This window comes from Marmota marmota, unplaced genomic scaffold (genome assembly GCF_001458135.2).
Source record: "Marmota marmota marmota unplaced genomic scaffold, marMar, whole genome shotgun sequence".
In the NCBI taxonomy this organism is placed as follows: Eukaryota; Metazoa; Chordata; class Mammalia; order Rodentia; family Sciuridae; genus Marmota; species Marmota marmota.
Window position 1 is genome coordinate 17,080,992 of NW_026000174.1, and position 17,038 is coordinate 17,098,029.

Genomic DNA, 17,038 nt, shown 5'->3' on the forward strand with positions numbered 1-17,038 from the left:
ATTCCTCACAGAACTAGAATAATCATAAAATGTGTATGGAAGAATAAAAGACCTAGAATATACAAAGCCATTCTTAGCAACAAGTGTGATACTAGAGGCATAAAAATACCAGATCTCAAATTAGACCACAGAGCTATAATCACAAAAACAGCATATAGTTATTAAGACTAACAGCATAAACAAGACTACATAGAAACAATCCACATAAATACAATCAGCTATTACTTGATAAAAGTGCCCAAAGCATAAGTTGGAGTTCAAATAGCCTCTTTAATAAATGGTGCTGGGAATGGTAGATAGCCATATGTTGAAGAATGAGACTAGATCTCTATCTCTCATGCTGCGCATAAATCGACTCAACATTCATCAAAGACCTAGGCATTAGACAAGAAACAGTGAAATTTCTAGAAGAAAATATAGGAGTAACACTCCAGCACAACATCCTTAATATGACTCTTTTTCTTGGGGGTGAAGAGTACTGGGGATTGAACTAAGGGGCACTCGACCACTGAGCCACATCCCCAGCCCTATTTTGTATTTTATTTAGAGGCAAGTTCTCTCTGAGTTGTTTTGTGCCTTGCTTTTATGGAGGCTGGCTTTGAACTTGTGATCCTCCTGCCTCAGCCTCCCAAGCCACTGGGATTACAGGCTTGCATGACCATGCCCAGCCTTAATGAGTCTCTTAAATCTCAAAAAATGAAATTAAGAATTAACAACTGGGATAGCATTAAATGTAAAAGCCTTTGCACAGCTAGATAAAGAAAATCAGGTACACATACACAATGCAGTATTTCTCATTCATAAAAAAGAATAAAATTGTAATTTTTTGGTAAATTGGATGAAACTGGGGAACATCAAACTAACTAAAATAAGCCAGACTCAGAAAGTCATGGGACAAATGTTGTTTCTCATATATGGAAGCTCAAGAGACAAAGGAAGAGGGAGGATGGGAGAGAGAAGTCAAAACTGGGGAGTAAAGTTGACCAAATGATGCTATGTGCATGTATGAATACATCACAATGTACTCCAATTCTATATGTAATTACAATGCATTGACTACAATACATTAAAACCAATTAATAGAAGGGAAAATCAATAGAGTAAAGAAAGGAGATCAGGGGTAGGGAGGAGAGGAGAGAAGGAGATAATCCTCTGAAACAGAGAAAATCATGTTATACACATTTATTAATGTGTAAAATAAACCCCATTGTTATGTATAACTACACAGCACTAAAAATGTGGCAAAATGGAATTACAATAAAAATTTTGCATTAAAAAACCTATTAGATATCATCATTATTAATTCATTTCACAAATGAAGAAAAAGAGGTAAAAAAAGTCTATATAATTTTCTTAGGTTGTACAGTTCATGTTAGACTGGGCACACAAAGAAAAGGCCCTCAACATCTAGAGTCCATGTTCTTTAGTGTCAGGAGTCTAATATCCACACCCTCTGTCTTTACATAACCTGAGAATTAAACAAAAAATTTTGATGTTTAGTGTATTTTTCTCCAGAAAATATTGTTTTTCAACAATGGCACTATTCACAATGGACTAGATGACCCCCCCTCCTTTTTTAGATGGATGCTTAGAAATATCTCAAGTAACTACACTCTAGACGTCAGGAGCATTTCCCCAGTTATGAAACTTCTGTCTCATTTCCATGCCCCAAGATACTGCCAAAAATCCTCTGTAAGGCAAAACTACTTTTGTTGGGAATTGCTGCCTTAAACCAAGGATTTTCCAGTCTGTCATTCTCACATTGAGTTTCACAGAAAACAATTTTCCTATGTTAACATATGCTGTCTGGGTAAAATGTGTGAAAAGTGTCTGGAAAAGACTGATCTAACTGTTAAACAGATTTTCCCAATTCTTGATTTCCTGGAAATGTTAATATACTAATGGAATTTATGGATATACACACACATTGCTATTACAATGGGAAGTTTCTCCCAAATATAGTGGACTAAGAATTGATAGATAATTGATATGTATTTTTTGGCCATTAACACTTTAAAATAATGGTTTGTTGTAAGATTCAATAAAAGCCATTTGAGAAGGAAAATATAATTAGAGCAAATTTTAGAGAAGGTGAAATTTGAGAGGCTAGTAAACATATTATTTCGTAGGAGAACCCCCATGAAGTCATTTTCCCCTGAGTCAAGATTTTATTAGTAATGACATGAATTTATCTGGCATTAAAGAGAATAAAATCAAAACAAGGGATCTAATAAGTAGTTTACATTGTGGATGGAAAAATACTGGTTATTTATGTCATGCTTCAAGAGAAAAAGTGGGGGAAAAGGAACTGGTCTTGAGAAACAGCAACAAGACATTTGAGAAAAATTTGCTAGTGCTGAAAGAGGATGGGTAGTAAAGAAATAAGACAAACAGCATAAAGTATTTTAACTTAAAAAAGAGGAGTATTGCCAAATCTGTCCTCTCTTCTAATATTTATTATGTGTACAGTTTGTGAATGAACAGATAAGATGTGCTTTACAACTGTACTTTGGGGAATTGATTGATTGATTGATTGAGAGGATATGAAGGTATAACTTTTTTTATAATATCACGCTTTTGTCTTTTCCATGTAATATAACAACTCAGTATTGCTCAGAGACATATTTGTGGGATAGTGTAAATAGGAATTGCTGCAGGATAATAAAGATTGTGAAATATCACCCTTCTTTCAGGGGTCTGCTAGAAGAATTGGGTATTATGGACCAACTATACATGGATCCCATAGTTTTTTAGGATTTATGATTGCTATCATAAGCACTACTTTTGAGTAATAAATTTGCATTTTATATACAATTGTTTTACATTCTTTACAATAAGTTAACAAAGAAGAGCTTCTCTGTTTCTATGGTATAGTTGCAAAATATGAACCAAAACAATTTTCTTAGTTTCTTAGTGCACAAATATTTCCTTATTTTGACAAAATTCATTCCTTTTCTCTATTAGATGATCTTCAACACTTCTCAATTACTTTGAATCTGTGAATCCAGATCAGTGTGTCCACCTCCCATCCTTGAACAGTAGAAATAACTTGTATTTCCCTAGGGTTACAATGAAGGGGAAAATAATGGTCTTAAGGGAATGTACCAGTCAAGAGTTGTAGACAGGTGAGAGTAGTTTAAAAACAGAACTTCAGGATGCTGGAGGCAAAAGTCACCCTACCCTGGCTTTGTCTTCACAAGAGAAGAGACTGTTTCTTTGCTCAGGGTATCTACAGTTCCTTGAAGAGCTGTCTGTCTTAGAACACTGTATTTTATTCTTTTACATCTATCTTCAGTGCTTTCTGTAACTACAAGAAGTCCCTAAGTTGACGGACTGGAAACCCAGCCAACCTACATCAGGGTGAATGGCTGTCTGCACCTGAGGGTTCAGTTGTGACAGAAAGAAGGCTTCGAGGTGAGAAGAAAGGGTAAGATGTTAGTACATCAAATATTTAAAGCATTCAAGAAGTGGTAGGGAATGTCAAGAGGTATCACTGATTTCATGTGAGATCACTGCTCTGGGACAGGCAAGAGCTAAAGATGGAGTAACCCACAAAGGGGCCTGTGAACTCATCTGTAAACTCATCTCCAGGCATAGTCAGTACCTAAGACGAGAATTGTACTGAACTCCCTGTTCTTTCCAAATATTGCTATCGAATATTAACTAAAAACCCAAGCTCTAAACCCTTCTTATAACTCAATATTGCATTCTTTCTTTGTTTTCATTTTCTTTTTTTTCTCTGAAAAAATGTTTTTTTCTCTCTCTCTTCTTGTTTTGTTAGGAGTTCTTAATAATTTCATGTGAGTGAAAGTAATTTCCTCTTTCACAAACCTCTATTTGGAGCAATATACCACTACCTCCTCAACATACATACCTCGAATTTATCATAAGTTAACTCACGAATTTCCCCAAATTTTCATGCAGGACTTTTTTTGTTGTTTGTTTCTGTCTCTTTCAATAAATGAGAAAAGTTTTAAAAAAGAAATGAATTTATCCTAGTTCACTTTCTTTCTTTCTCTTAGCATATGATAATCCACATTATCTGTGCTATTTTTCTTTGTATATAATGTTTATGAGTATATATCCTTATCTCACTGTTAGAGTTTACTTTCATTCATTGTTATCACCCTAATAATTTCCATGCTTTCTCTCTGCCAATTTAGAACTTTTGTATCATTGGTCCCAGTTTGTCATTGATATAATATACATTTGTTCAGCTGACTACTTTTTAGTTAGTATATCGAGTCCTCTAAGAATGAGTACAATCCCTTTATATTTACATGCAAGTACCTTTATAAATTCTGATCCATTTCTTTATTTTATTTTTTTTTCTTTTTAGTGGTTGAAGGACCTTTGATTTATTTATTTTGTATGTGGTTCTGAGAATCAAACCCCATGCCTCATGTATGCCAGGCAAGCACTCTACCACTGAGCTACAACCCCAGCCCTCCATTTCTTTTTAAACTTAGCTCCAACAAGTACCTGGAGAGCCACTCATGTCTTGTAATTTTGCTAGATTATATGGCTGACAGTAATATAGTAGTCATACAATAACTGGTAACTACAGTAATAAGGTAGTTCCCCCTTTACCCACAGTTTTGTTTTCTGCCATTTCAATTATCTATCAACCTTGGTCTAATATTAAAGGGAAACTTCTAGAAATAAATAATTTGTCAGTTTAAAATAACTTATTGATGCACATTGTAATCATTCAGTTTTAGCATTAGTTGTTGTTATTCATCTATTTTTATACTAGTTTATGAATTAAACTTCATCATAGGTATATGTTGTAGGAATAAACAATACATGCAGGGTTAAGTCAATCCACAGTTTGAGACATCCACTGGGATTTTGGAATGCATCACCAGGTAAGAGGAGAGCCACTACACTCTTAGTTATACATCTACAATGACCTGGGTGCCCATCAGTATGGAATACAGATCATATCCCTTTGATTCCATCTAACTTGTATTTGAATTTTAGACCTGACTTAAGAATCATTTTCATTAAGTCTTCCCTGACCTTCCTGAATGAACTTCAATCATCTTTTGTATTTTGCATCTTATGTTTTCATATCACCTTTAAAGTTTTAAGCAAACATCTAATTTTAGCTTTCCATCCACTAGTTTTTAAGTATTTCAAGACATTTCTCATTCATTTCCCTATTCTTAGAACTACTAGATTTCCTTTGATATGCTCTTAATAAATCTGTCATGAAAAAAGAATAAATTAGTTGGTAAAATATTACTAGTGAAAATTAAATATAATGAGCAAAGGGGGGTTATCAAAAACACTAAACAGAGCAGTGTACATCAGAGCATTTTTTCTTCTCAAAGTGTTGACTTCTATCCCAATTTTTTCTTGTTCTTTTCTCTCCAGGTAGACTGAGGGTGCCTCCATCAGCACGATGTCTGTCTTTAATGACTCTGCCCTGTACCCTCACTTCCTACTGACAGGCTTCTCAGGCCTTGAAAACAGATATGGCTTGATTTCTCTTCCTTTATTCTTGGTTTATGGCACTTCAGTTGCAGGGAACATTACTATCCTCTTTATAATAAGGACTGAGCCTTTACTCCACCAACCAATGTACTACTTTCTATCCATGCTGGCGCTCACTGACTTGGGTCTATCCACCACTACCTTGCCCACTATGTTGAGCGTCTTTTGGTTTCATGCCCGGGATATCCCTTTCAATGCTTGCCTGGTCCAGATGTACTTCATTCATGTTTTTTCAATAATTGAGTCTGCTGTGCTATTGGCCATGGCCTTTGACCGCTTTGTAGCAATCCGAGAGCCTCTGCGCTATGCAACCATTCTAACCCATGGCGTGATCACTGGGATTGGGTTGGCAATTGCAGGAAGGGCCTTGGCCCTGGTCTTTCCAGCTTCCTTCCTCCTGAAGAGGCTTCAATATCATGCTGTCAATATTCTTTCCTACCCCTTCTGCTTGCATCAGGACTTAATAAAGACAACTGTATCCAGTCGCCGAGTCAGCAGCATCTATGGTCTCATGGTGGTCATCTGCTCCATGGGACTTGATTCAGTGCTCCTTCTCCTCTCCTATCTCCTCATCCTGAGCACAGTGTTGAGTATTGCCTCCAAGACAGAGAGAGTGAAAGCCCTCAACACCTGCATTTCCCATATCTGTGCTGTACTCACTTTCTACACACCAATGATTGGGCTATCTATGATCCGTCGCTATGGGCAAAATGCTTCTCCAATTATCCATGTGCTCATGGCCAATGTATACTTGCTGGTTCCACCTCTCATGAACCCCATTGTCTACAGTGTCAAGACCAAGCAGATTCGTGACAGAATCCTCAAGAAATTCAAGAAACAAAAAGTTTAGTTGAATCAGAGACTCTAAAACACAATCCCCCACCCCCACATCGGATGACTCTCTGTATGAGAGTGTTTCTTAGTAATAAAGACTTGAATGTAAATATTACTAACAATTTTCTTCAAGGCATTGCATCTAAACCTTACTAATAGCAAATCTTTGCTGTTTCAATAAAGAGAATAAAGGCATGGTTTTATAGTGGAATTATTTTGTATCCCTTGGGAAACCTTCAATTTCTGAAGATTTAGATTTCAAGAAAATTCTGTCTAAACTTAGTGAGGTCCTAAGCAACTTAGTGAGACCCTATCTCAAAACTAAAATTAAACAAAGGGTTAGGAATGTGACTCTTGTGATTGAGTGTCCCTGGGTTCAATTCCCTGTACAGAAAAAGAAAGAAAGAAAGAAAAAATTCTGTTTAATACAGACTTTGCAGACTAGATCAACAATATTCACATATAGTACTATACTGCAGTATAAAAATATTTCAGCACTTTTTTATTTTATGTTCAGGACAGAGAAAATATTTCTAGTAGGAAAGGCTGTTAGCAAAAGAAAATGATGAATGAATGAAACTTAGCACACTTTCAGTATACTATAAGAAATAAAAGTTGAGCCAAACTCATTCATTTAGTAGTTTATTTATATTAATATTAACTTACAGATATTTATTTTACTTTTGATTATAAATCAAATACATTTTATTTTGGTTTTCAAGTTGTCCCTGCTTTGACCCAAAGGAACTTTTTTAGTTGATACCTATGTCCTTTGACATATACCCATTAATGTTGGACTTCATTTACTTACTCATTTTTTTTAGCAAGCCCTTGCTCTTTTGTGCTATTAGATGCTCCTGGATCATCTTCTATAGTCCATGTTAAATTCTTTGAATCAGTTATTTCTCTAGATAGCCTTGATTCCTTTTAAGAATGTTATATGAAACCAAGATGTGGGTACTGGATATACTTCTTGCTAATAGGGTGTACTTGATTTCAGTTCTTTTTATCTGACAAACAAATGGAAGATATACATGCATAGTAACATGTCCATACACACAGGAATGTCTATAAATATTCCTTTATGTAGCCATCTGTATCTACACCAAGCATTATGAGTTTATGCTGACATCTCCAAGTATAAGCCATTACCATACCCATTTTTCTATCACCCCCTCACTTACCTGTAAATGCTGATTCCAATCTTGTTCCTATATTCAACTATCTGTGTACAGAACTGTTCATCTCTAGTATATAGATTTTGCAATATCAGAATTACATTCTGGGTACAAATCATTTGTCATTTATGTAATTTGTAAATAGTTTTTCCTAACTGTGGCTTCTCTTTTTATTCTCTTCTTTTTATTGTTTTTTTTTTACTAACATGACAGAAGAATTCATTATAATATAATTATACAATCATGAAATATACCATATTCTAATTAGGACTCCATTCTTGTGGTTGTACATGATGGTGGTATTCACTTAGGTATTTTCATATATGTACAAAGAAAAATTATGTTAGATTCATTCTACCACCATTCCTATTACTCCCCTTCCTTCCCTTTATTCCCCTTTGTCTAATCTACTGAGTTAGCTTCTACATATCAGCAAAAACATTCAATCTTTGATATTTTGGGATTAGCTTATTTCTCTTAGCATGATGATCTCCAATCCACCATTTACTGGCAAATGTCATTCTTCTTTATGGCCAAGTAATACTCCAATGCATATATATACCATATATTCTTTACCTATTCATCTGTTTAAGGGCACATCAGTTAGTTCCATAGTTTAGCTCTTGTGAATTGAGCTGCTATAAACATTGATGTGACTGCATCACTGTAGTGTACTCATTTTAAGTCCTTTGTATATGTGCTAAGGATGGGGTTAGCTTGGTCTAATGGTGCTTCCATTCCTAGTTTTTTGAGAAATCTCTGCACTACTTTCCAGAGTGGTTGTAACAATTTTCAGTCTCACCTGCAATGAATGAGTGTATTTTCCCCTGCATTCTCTCCAATATTTATTGTTAACTTATATTCTTGGTAATTTCTATTCTAACTGGAGTGAGATGAAATCTCATGTAGTTTTAGTTTGCATTTCTCTAATTGATAGAGAATATAAGCGTTAAAGTGATAAATTTTCCTGTAAAGACTGCTTTAGAAGCATCTGCAAATTTTGATATATTTTGTCATTATTTTTATTAAACTAAATGTACCGAAGTAAAAAACTGTATCTAATTATTTCCTAACAGTTTGTCTTACTTTTTTATTAATTTATTATTTAAAAACTTTCTAATTACTTTTGACATTTGTGTGAGTTCCTTACCTTTTTTTTTTTTAGTTTTTTTTTTTTTTTTGTGTGTGTTGTTGTTGTTGTTACGGGTTTCTAATCTTATCCTGTTGTAGTCCAAAACATTCTTCATTTTATTTATATTATTTCAAATGTACTGAGGTATTTTTTTATGGATTAGCAAATGTTGTTTCCTAGAGAATATTCCATGTGCACTTGAGAAAAATGTATATTTTATTGTTATTGAGTGGAGTGATTTACAGTGTTGATAATGTTTTCTATTTCCATATTGACCTTCCATATATTTGTAGGTATCATTTATAGCAACATATTAAAGTCTTAACTATTTTCTGTTGCTTATTTTTCTTTTTATTCGTCAGTTTTTGCTTCATGTATTTTGATAATCTATTAACACATGCATACATGCTTTTAATTGTTATAGTTTCCTGATGAATTGGTCTTCATGTCACTACACCATGACCTATTTTATCTCCTACCATTAATTTTTGCTTAAAGTAATGTTCAAGGAGTAGTATCTTACTAGGTGAAATCAACTTCTATGGCACTAGGAAGGAATGACTAGAGTTATAGCACTGAAGCCTCAGAAAAAAGCCTTCAAGGAAACAAAAAGTTAGTCTATATCTGTTGTGATACATTGCAAGTGTTTGAAAAACAAACAATCCAAATGGCTTTATCCATTAAAGGAGATTCATTGGCTCTCATATCAATAAAGATGTTGACTTGGTTTTATATCAGAATTGCTTGAGTCTCTTAAAAAAAAAACAAAAAACAGAGGGCTGGAGATGTGGCTCAAGCGGTAGCGCGCTCACCTGGCATGCGTGTGGCCTGGGTTCGATCCTCAGCACCACATACAAACAAAGATGTTATGTCCACCGAAAACTAAAAAAAAAATAAATAAATAAATATAAAAAAAAAAAAAACAGAAATGATGACACATCTGTAGATGTTCTGTATACAAGTGGCACCAAACAATTCTCAAATTCTTTCTAAACAAGTTAAAAAATTTTGTGAAGTGAATTTATTTACCACTATTTTATAAACAATTTTTGGATCACTTTAACTCACAGTTTCAACAAGATGCTGGAAAATTCCTTTCTCTTTGTAGGGTTAACATGTATATTAAAGAAAATTTTATTTCTTAAAAAAAAGAGAATTATTTGATAACCAAAGGGTGTCACCAAAGACAATTTTATATTTATGTTTGGAGCTGAGATTCTGTACTTCATCTTGATCCTAAAGTTAGCTCTCTCCTCCAACATGGACCCAAGATGTCTTAAGTAGCATTCAGCTGTAGGTGCTTCCTCATCTATGAAAAGAAATATGCCTTTGAGTAAATGTCTTAAGATTGATTTTGATTTGATGTGAAAACTTGATCAGACCAAAGAGAATATTTTATTACATATGAACAAAACATGAATTTGGTGGAGATAATTTAAACATTTTTATGGAATTATGGAGAAGATAGAATCAGTTTAAGGATGTTACTTCTCGTGCTTACATTCAGTGCTTTATTTCTTAAGCCTCATGCTTTCCTAAGGCGTTCACAGAAATCTTATCTGGGTAATAAAGTGATTATTTCATTCCAAAAAAAATCACATTAAAAATAGAGACCACACAATATTTTTATATTTGACTTCAAAATTAAGTTGGAATTATTTCTCATTAGAGATTTCAGAAGAAAAATGTCTATAAAATTGGTAGTATACGTGATTCCTCAATTTGTTTTTCATGAATAACATCTATGGGGCTGGGGATATAACGTGGTGGTAGAGCACTTGCCTAGGACGCATGAGGCCCTGGGTTCAATCCACAGCACTGCAAAAAATTTAATTAATTAATTAAAAATAAACAAATAAATAGCCTATGGAGTTATTCTTGCAAACTGAAATCCAGAAATAATAATTTAAAAATTAGTACATTTGATAACTTTCTAGGTACAAGACCCTGTTCTAATGCCTCAAAGAAGTTTAATTTATGTCTCATATCTATTCAGTGATGGAAATACAATTATTATTCTCATTATGTAGATAAGAAAATTGAGACATAGAAATGATGCATAAGACACCCAAAATCACACAGCTAGAATGTGACAAGCCAGATATGAACACCAGCAAGATTACTCCAGAATTGGAATTTTTGATATTTGTCATTAGAGTTTTTTTTAAGTTATACATTTGAAAGTTTGGTGGTGAATGTGGAATATACAGAAAAAAAATTTTGGATAAAAAAATCAAGGTTCTGTGTTCTTATGTTAAGCAGGGAAAACTCAATGTAGTTATAGCAGAAAAAAAACTATTCATGAGGAGAAATGGTGACACTTACAGTAAAAAAGAAGCTTTTGATATTAATTAAAATTTTAAATTAAATCAGCCAGTTTCTTCTATATGTAGAAAGACCATAGAATTGGGCCATTTAATCATATTCATATGGAGAAGCAGTTATCTGTTTTTACACCATAAAATACAGATGACATTAACTGTGTGTTTTATCCCCAATTGTTGATGTTTATTTCCATACATCTCAATTTGCTTTTGTATTCCTTGGGCTTTTCTGCTCCTGAAGCAGGATCTAGGAGTTTGTGGGAAGTCTCTGAGGACCTCAGTCCCGTAGGTCTAAGTCAAGATTAAAATGGATATCCCATTGGTTTTAGAAAACTGATATAAACATGTCTTACAGGCTCTACTCAAAAAGGGGAGTAAGTACTGGGCTGTTTGATGTTTTGTGGAAGACGGAGGTGAATCAGCTCTTGATGTCTGGTGCGTAGATGTGGCAGTACCTGGAGAGATATTTGGGCAGTGAAGGCTAAGACTAGACCATGTGACCAACATGCACCAAGCAGACAAGAAATTTAGGTGTTAAATTGTAATACATTTTGTCTCAAATCATAATATATATAATTATGCATGCATTAAATCATAAATATATTAAAAGTTATGTTTTAAATTTAAAAGTTACGTATGAACTATCTCATGAAGATATAAGCCATAATATACTATCATTTGCCTTAGATGAAATCAATTTCTACAGCAGTAAATGCAATGAGTCCAGTAGAAAACTTCTGTTGTGGTTGGGCTCAGAGGTAACCTTAAAGTAAGTCCCTGGGACTTACTAGCATTGGGTCTTGCCATTGTCTTTCTATTGAACAATGATGGTTTAATTGGCCAGAGTGTCTATTTTTTAAATATTTTTATTGACACCTTATATTTATACCTAATAAATACATATCTTTCAGGCTCTACTTAAAAAGGGGAGTAAGTACTGGGCTGTAACTAACCCTAATAGTAGGGTTAGTTCTGACATAATCATAAATACTTTTAACATAGTTTGCTGATATTCAGTTTCTAGTACTTCCCTTTTGCCTCTACTCCTCCCTCCCTCGAATCTCCTTCCTTTACTCTAGTAGCTTCTTTTTATTTATTTACTGTTCTTAAATAGGTGCATTATAGTTATACATAAGGCGAAGTTCACTGTGATGAATTCATGCATGCACATAGCTTAATATATTCAATTTTATTCTACAGTTGCTTCCATTTTTTACCCCTCCTCCTTACCCCTACTCCTTTTCCTCTACTCCATTGTTCCCTTTTTTATTTTCATGAGATCTCCCCACTTTTTAAAATTCTTTATTTATCTGTAATTTCTGCATATGAGAGAAAACATCTGACTCTTGATATTCTGAGTCTGGCTTTTTTCACTCAGCATGATATTCTCCAGTTCCAACCATTTGCTTGCACATTACATGATTTCATTCTTCTTTATGGCTAAGTAAAACTTCATTATATCTATCTGTATACAACATTTTCTTCATCGTTTTGACTGTTGACAGGTATATAGGCTGATTGCATAAGGTGGCTATTGTGAATTGTGCTGCTGAAGCATTGGTATGCATGTGTCACCATAGTATGATGATTGTGATGCTTTTGGATAAATACCAAGGAGTGGGATAGCTAGATCATATGGTGGTTACATCCCCAGTCTTTTGAGGAATCCATACTGTTTTCCAAGTGATTGTAACAACTTTTAGTCCTACCATCAATGTGTAAGTGTACTTTGTTCCCACATCCTTACCAGAAATTACTGTTATTTGTATTCCTGATGATTGCCATTCTAATTGGAGTGAGATGATATCTCAGTGTAATTTTGATTTGCTTTTCTGTAATCGCTAAGGATATTGACCATTTTTTTATACATTTGTTGACCATTCATATTTTTTCTTTTGAGAAATATGTTTAGTTTCTCATTTAGTGATTGGGTTATTTGAGGGTTTTTTAAAAAATATATTCTGAAAGTTAAACCCTGTCAGAATAGTAACTAGTATGTCTACATTTTATTGAACACTAATAAGACTCAGTACACATTGCACCAACTGTTTTCTCTATGTTGGGAAAAACTCAAAAGGATGGTGAATTTATTTATATATTTTTTTACCTTAGTATATTTCTTGTGTTGGGAAAAAAAGAGAATTTTAAAAGTGGTTAGAAAATGAAGCTATGCCAAGGATGAACACAACTGTGTCTAGGCTTGATTTTGAATCGTAACTATGGTTTCACAGGTCCCAGGACAAGTCTCTTCATCTCATTCTAAGTAGCTTGGTTCATTTGTAGAATTTTGAAGGTGCTAATTTAGTTTATCTTTATCCATTCCCTTTAGATTACTGAAGTAGATTCCTTCTCCATTGAAGTATTGCTATCCAAGAAAACTTAAAACAACAACAAAACCTTCTTGACTACCCAAACTACCTGAGCTGCCAGGATTTTCTTCTATCTATACTTCTAGTGCCTTGAACTGGTAGGAGGAGTGACCAAGTTAAGTGTTGACTTCCTAACAAGGGTAAAATTAAAACAGGTAAAATTAATAGTTATTTTGAGAGTACCTGATGTGGTAATGGACAGAAGGGTGTGATGTCATTAGCCCTCCTTATACCTTTTCTGACTGGTACTCCCTGTAGTCTGTATGTCACAAACAGTAGTGATTTCTACTCCTGGTCAAGCATCTCAAATAGCCAACACTTGTGAACATCCAAATACATTTTTTTTTGTGGTCTGTTTCAGTGTGCGTGAGAGGTTATTGGGCTTGAGTCAGAGCTTATATATGTATCAGTATGTCAATCAATAAGGGAGAGTCAGAAAATTTAGGTGTTGAGTGTGGGAATGCCTATATACCAGGGTTTATGATATAGTTTGATTATGGGCTGCCTAAAGGCATTCTTGACTTTCTCTGTCGTGTGATAATTTTGTGTCAGAGTCTCACCAAAAAAATGACTCCCCAGAAGAGTTAAAAAAAAAAACATGCATTTTCTTCAAAAGGGAACAGAAAAGTCTAATTATTAGAAATCTGCCTCACGTTTGTGGCAAACCTCCATGCTCACAACTAGTATGGAGTCAACAGTCAGAATGAAAACTCTGAATCTGACCATGCCCTGAACCATTTAAATGGCCAAAAGGATGATCATACAAGCTTTGATAGAAGGCCTGTTCTCATGATAAATGTAACTTCGATTCTGCTGCAACATAGAGCCAGCGATTTAATGTATCATCTCCTTCCTCATCTTACTTCTTTTGCTTTGTCCCCAACAGGAGGAAGAGTGTCACCTATTCTGACCAGGGTAGGATGGTATACCACAACAGGAGTGTTCTTCACCCAGCCACATTTTTTCTCATTGGAATCCCAGGTCTGGAAAAGGTCCATGCCTGGATCTCTCTGCCTTTCTGCTGTATCTACCTTGTGGCTTTAATAGGCAATGCCACAATTCTGACAGTCATCAAGGCAGAGAAGTCTCTCCGAGAGCCCATGTTCTACTTTCTGGCCATCCTTTCAACTATTGATTTGGCCCTTTGTACAACCTCTATACCTCGAATGCTGGGTATCTTCTGGTTTGATGCTCATGAGATTAACTTTGGAAGTTGTGTCGCTCAGATGTTTTTGATTCATACCATCACTGGCATGGAGGCTGAAGTCCTGATGGCCATGGCCTTTGACCGTTATGTGGCCATCTGTGCTCCACTCCATTACACAAGCATCTTGACATCTCGCGTGCTGGTGGGCATCAGCATGTGCATTGTAATTCGTCCAGCTCTGATCACATTCCCCTTCATCTATCTCATTTACCGCCTACCTTTCTGTCAGGCTCGGATAATGGCCCATTCCTACTGTGAGCACATGGGCATTGCCAAATTGTCCTGTGGAAATATTCATGTCAATGCTGCCTATGGGCTCTTTGTAGTCTCCCTCTTTCTTCTGAACCTGGTTCTTATTGGCATCTCTTACATTCACATTCTCCGTGCCGTCTTCCGTCTCCCATCACAGGATGCACGGCTGAAGGCTCTAAGCACGTGTAGTTCTCATGTTGCAGTCCTCTGCGTTTTCTATGTACCATCCCTCTTCTCCTTCCTTACTCATCGATTTGGACACAAAATACCACAGTACATTCACATTTTGGTTGCAAACCTCTATTTGGTTATTCCACCTTCACTTAATCCCATTATTTATGGTGTGAGGACCAAACAGATACGAGAGAGAGTTCTTCATGTGTTTACCAAAAGATGACACTCATATTTCTTTTCTAAGGATTTTGAACCTTCTTGGGAGACTCATGCTCTTGCCTTAATGACTGTCTCCTGTTCCTTCCTTTATTGCTGCCAATTTTCAGTACAAGTTGGTGTGTTCCTGGCTGTAGACAAATGGATCCAGAGACTTGTAGAAACTTCATTGTATCTCAAGTTCGAAGACTGATGGGCTATCCCAAAAGGAATATCTTGGGAGAGAGTTGTGTGGCCTTTGCCTGTATGACTTGGAAATGAACTTATCATACTGGGCCTCTTGTGCTCTTCGATTTGAGATATGTGGCACTGGAAATGTGACCTGTCAACCCCTTTTGTTCTTCCTTCTTTCCTTTTCTGTTTTCTTCCATTCACGCATTCATACATTTGATTATTGATTTAATTTGCATTCACTTTGTGTTCTATTATATACCTTGAATCATTTTTAACTGCTGGGGATAAATCAAGACACCAAATTAACACAAATGTCTGACTCTGTGGAGCTTGTACTTTGTTACTTTGTTGTGTTTTTGTAAAGCCATGTCCTGGGTTGAAAACAATCATTGCCAAATCTGTAAGTTCAAGTGGAATCATCTGCCAAATACATAAGATATAGTGCATGGAAAGCCAAAGCAAATATGTTATTTCAAGACTATATCTCACACATAGCAACAATAACATCACTGATTGACCCTCTGCTTTGAGCTCCTGGTAGAAGCATAAGTGAGTTCTAATAATCTAGCTAACTATAGTTTTTCTCTTTATGTGATATATGCTTGTCTTTTAAATCTGGAAATAAGATTCTGGATGGCAGCAGCATAAGAGAGGTGGACACCAAAGAAGAACAGAAAGATGTACAAGAAAACTATATTCTTGTTTTATTCAAAGTAGGGTAGTTTTAATGGAAAATTAAAAAAAATAAAATTAGAAAATTTTAAAACTATATATAGAAGAGATAAAAAATATGCAATTTGAAAACATCAATGGGATGTTTCACTTCATGCAGTTTTGTTTTTACAACCCATAGTTGACACTAAAATACTCTATCCCCAAATCCAAAGACTTTCATCTGGGAACCATGATATATCACTAGTTCCTCCACAGACTTGAATGTAAAAGCTGCAATTTTAGCTTTGAAGAGCCCCTTTCAAATGAGCTTGAGTGAGGATTTTTTAAGCAGTTCATTAATAAAATTGCCAATAACAAGCTGTAAACTTTGTGTCAACAAACTTGTCAACATTATTCTACATGTTTTTGAAATTTTAATATTGAGACTATTTTAAAAAGAAGCTAAAGTAAAAATATTACAATTTTTTTTCCTGCAAACAATAATGAACTTACATTGCACCCATCTCAGATAATGCTTAATTAAATATATACAACATTAAAGTAAAAATCACCATTAAATCTGCACCACCCCAGCTTCCCTCTCATTTGTCCAGAGGTGAATTCTAGAATGTGCTTGTCTGATAATGGAGTACAAATTTTTAGTTTTACAACTACACATAGTATTTATGTTAAACTATTCATTGACTTACATAGATTAAAATAATTTGTGTTTTATTTTGTAATATTGATTTTGATTATGTAGTCATATATTAATACATATTTATATAATTTTTAATTAGAATATATGCTCCATATCCATGAATCCTCTTTTATATTTTATAGTAACATTCAGGATTTATTTTTTGAAGTACAATTCTTAGGTGATAGAATTATTACCAATCAGAATAGATTTCTTCTCTGTTAATCTTTGTTTTTCATTCAGTATTTTTAAAACTTCACATTTTTGAATGATTTCATTTTTCTTAATTTCATGCTGTCAATTATTTCATTTAGTTCTATATTTT

At 34.6% G+C, this 17,038-nt stretch overlaps 2 protein-coding genes across 2 annotated transcripts; both read left to right on the plus strand.

The window, feature by feature from the left end:
• Positions 1 to 5,407: 5,407 nt before the first annotated feature.
• Positions 5,408 to 6,349, plus strand: LOC107160800 (olfactory receptor 51G2-like). The gene has a single exon (XM_015507421.1). The coding sequence runs from the start codon at positions 5,408 to 5,410 to the stop codon at positions 6,347 to 6,349; it is 942 nt and encodes a 313-aa protein (XP_015362907.1).
• Positions 6,350 to 14,256: 7,907 nt separating this feature from the next.
• On the plus strand, positions 14,257 to 15,192 carry LOC107160811 (olfactory receptor 52J3). The gene has a single exon (XM_015507425.1). It carries the CDS (start codon positions 14,257 to 14,259, stop codon positions 15,190 to 15,192), a length of 936 nt encoding a protein of 311 aa, XP_015362911.1.
• Positions 15,193 to 17,038: the final 1,846 nt, after the last annotated feature.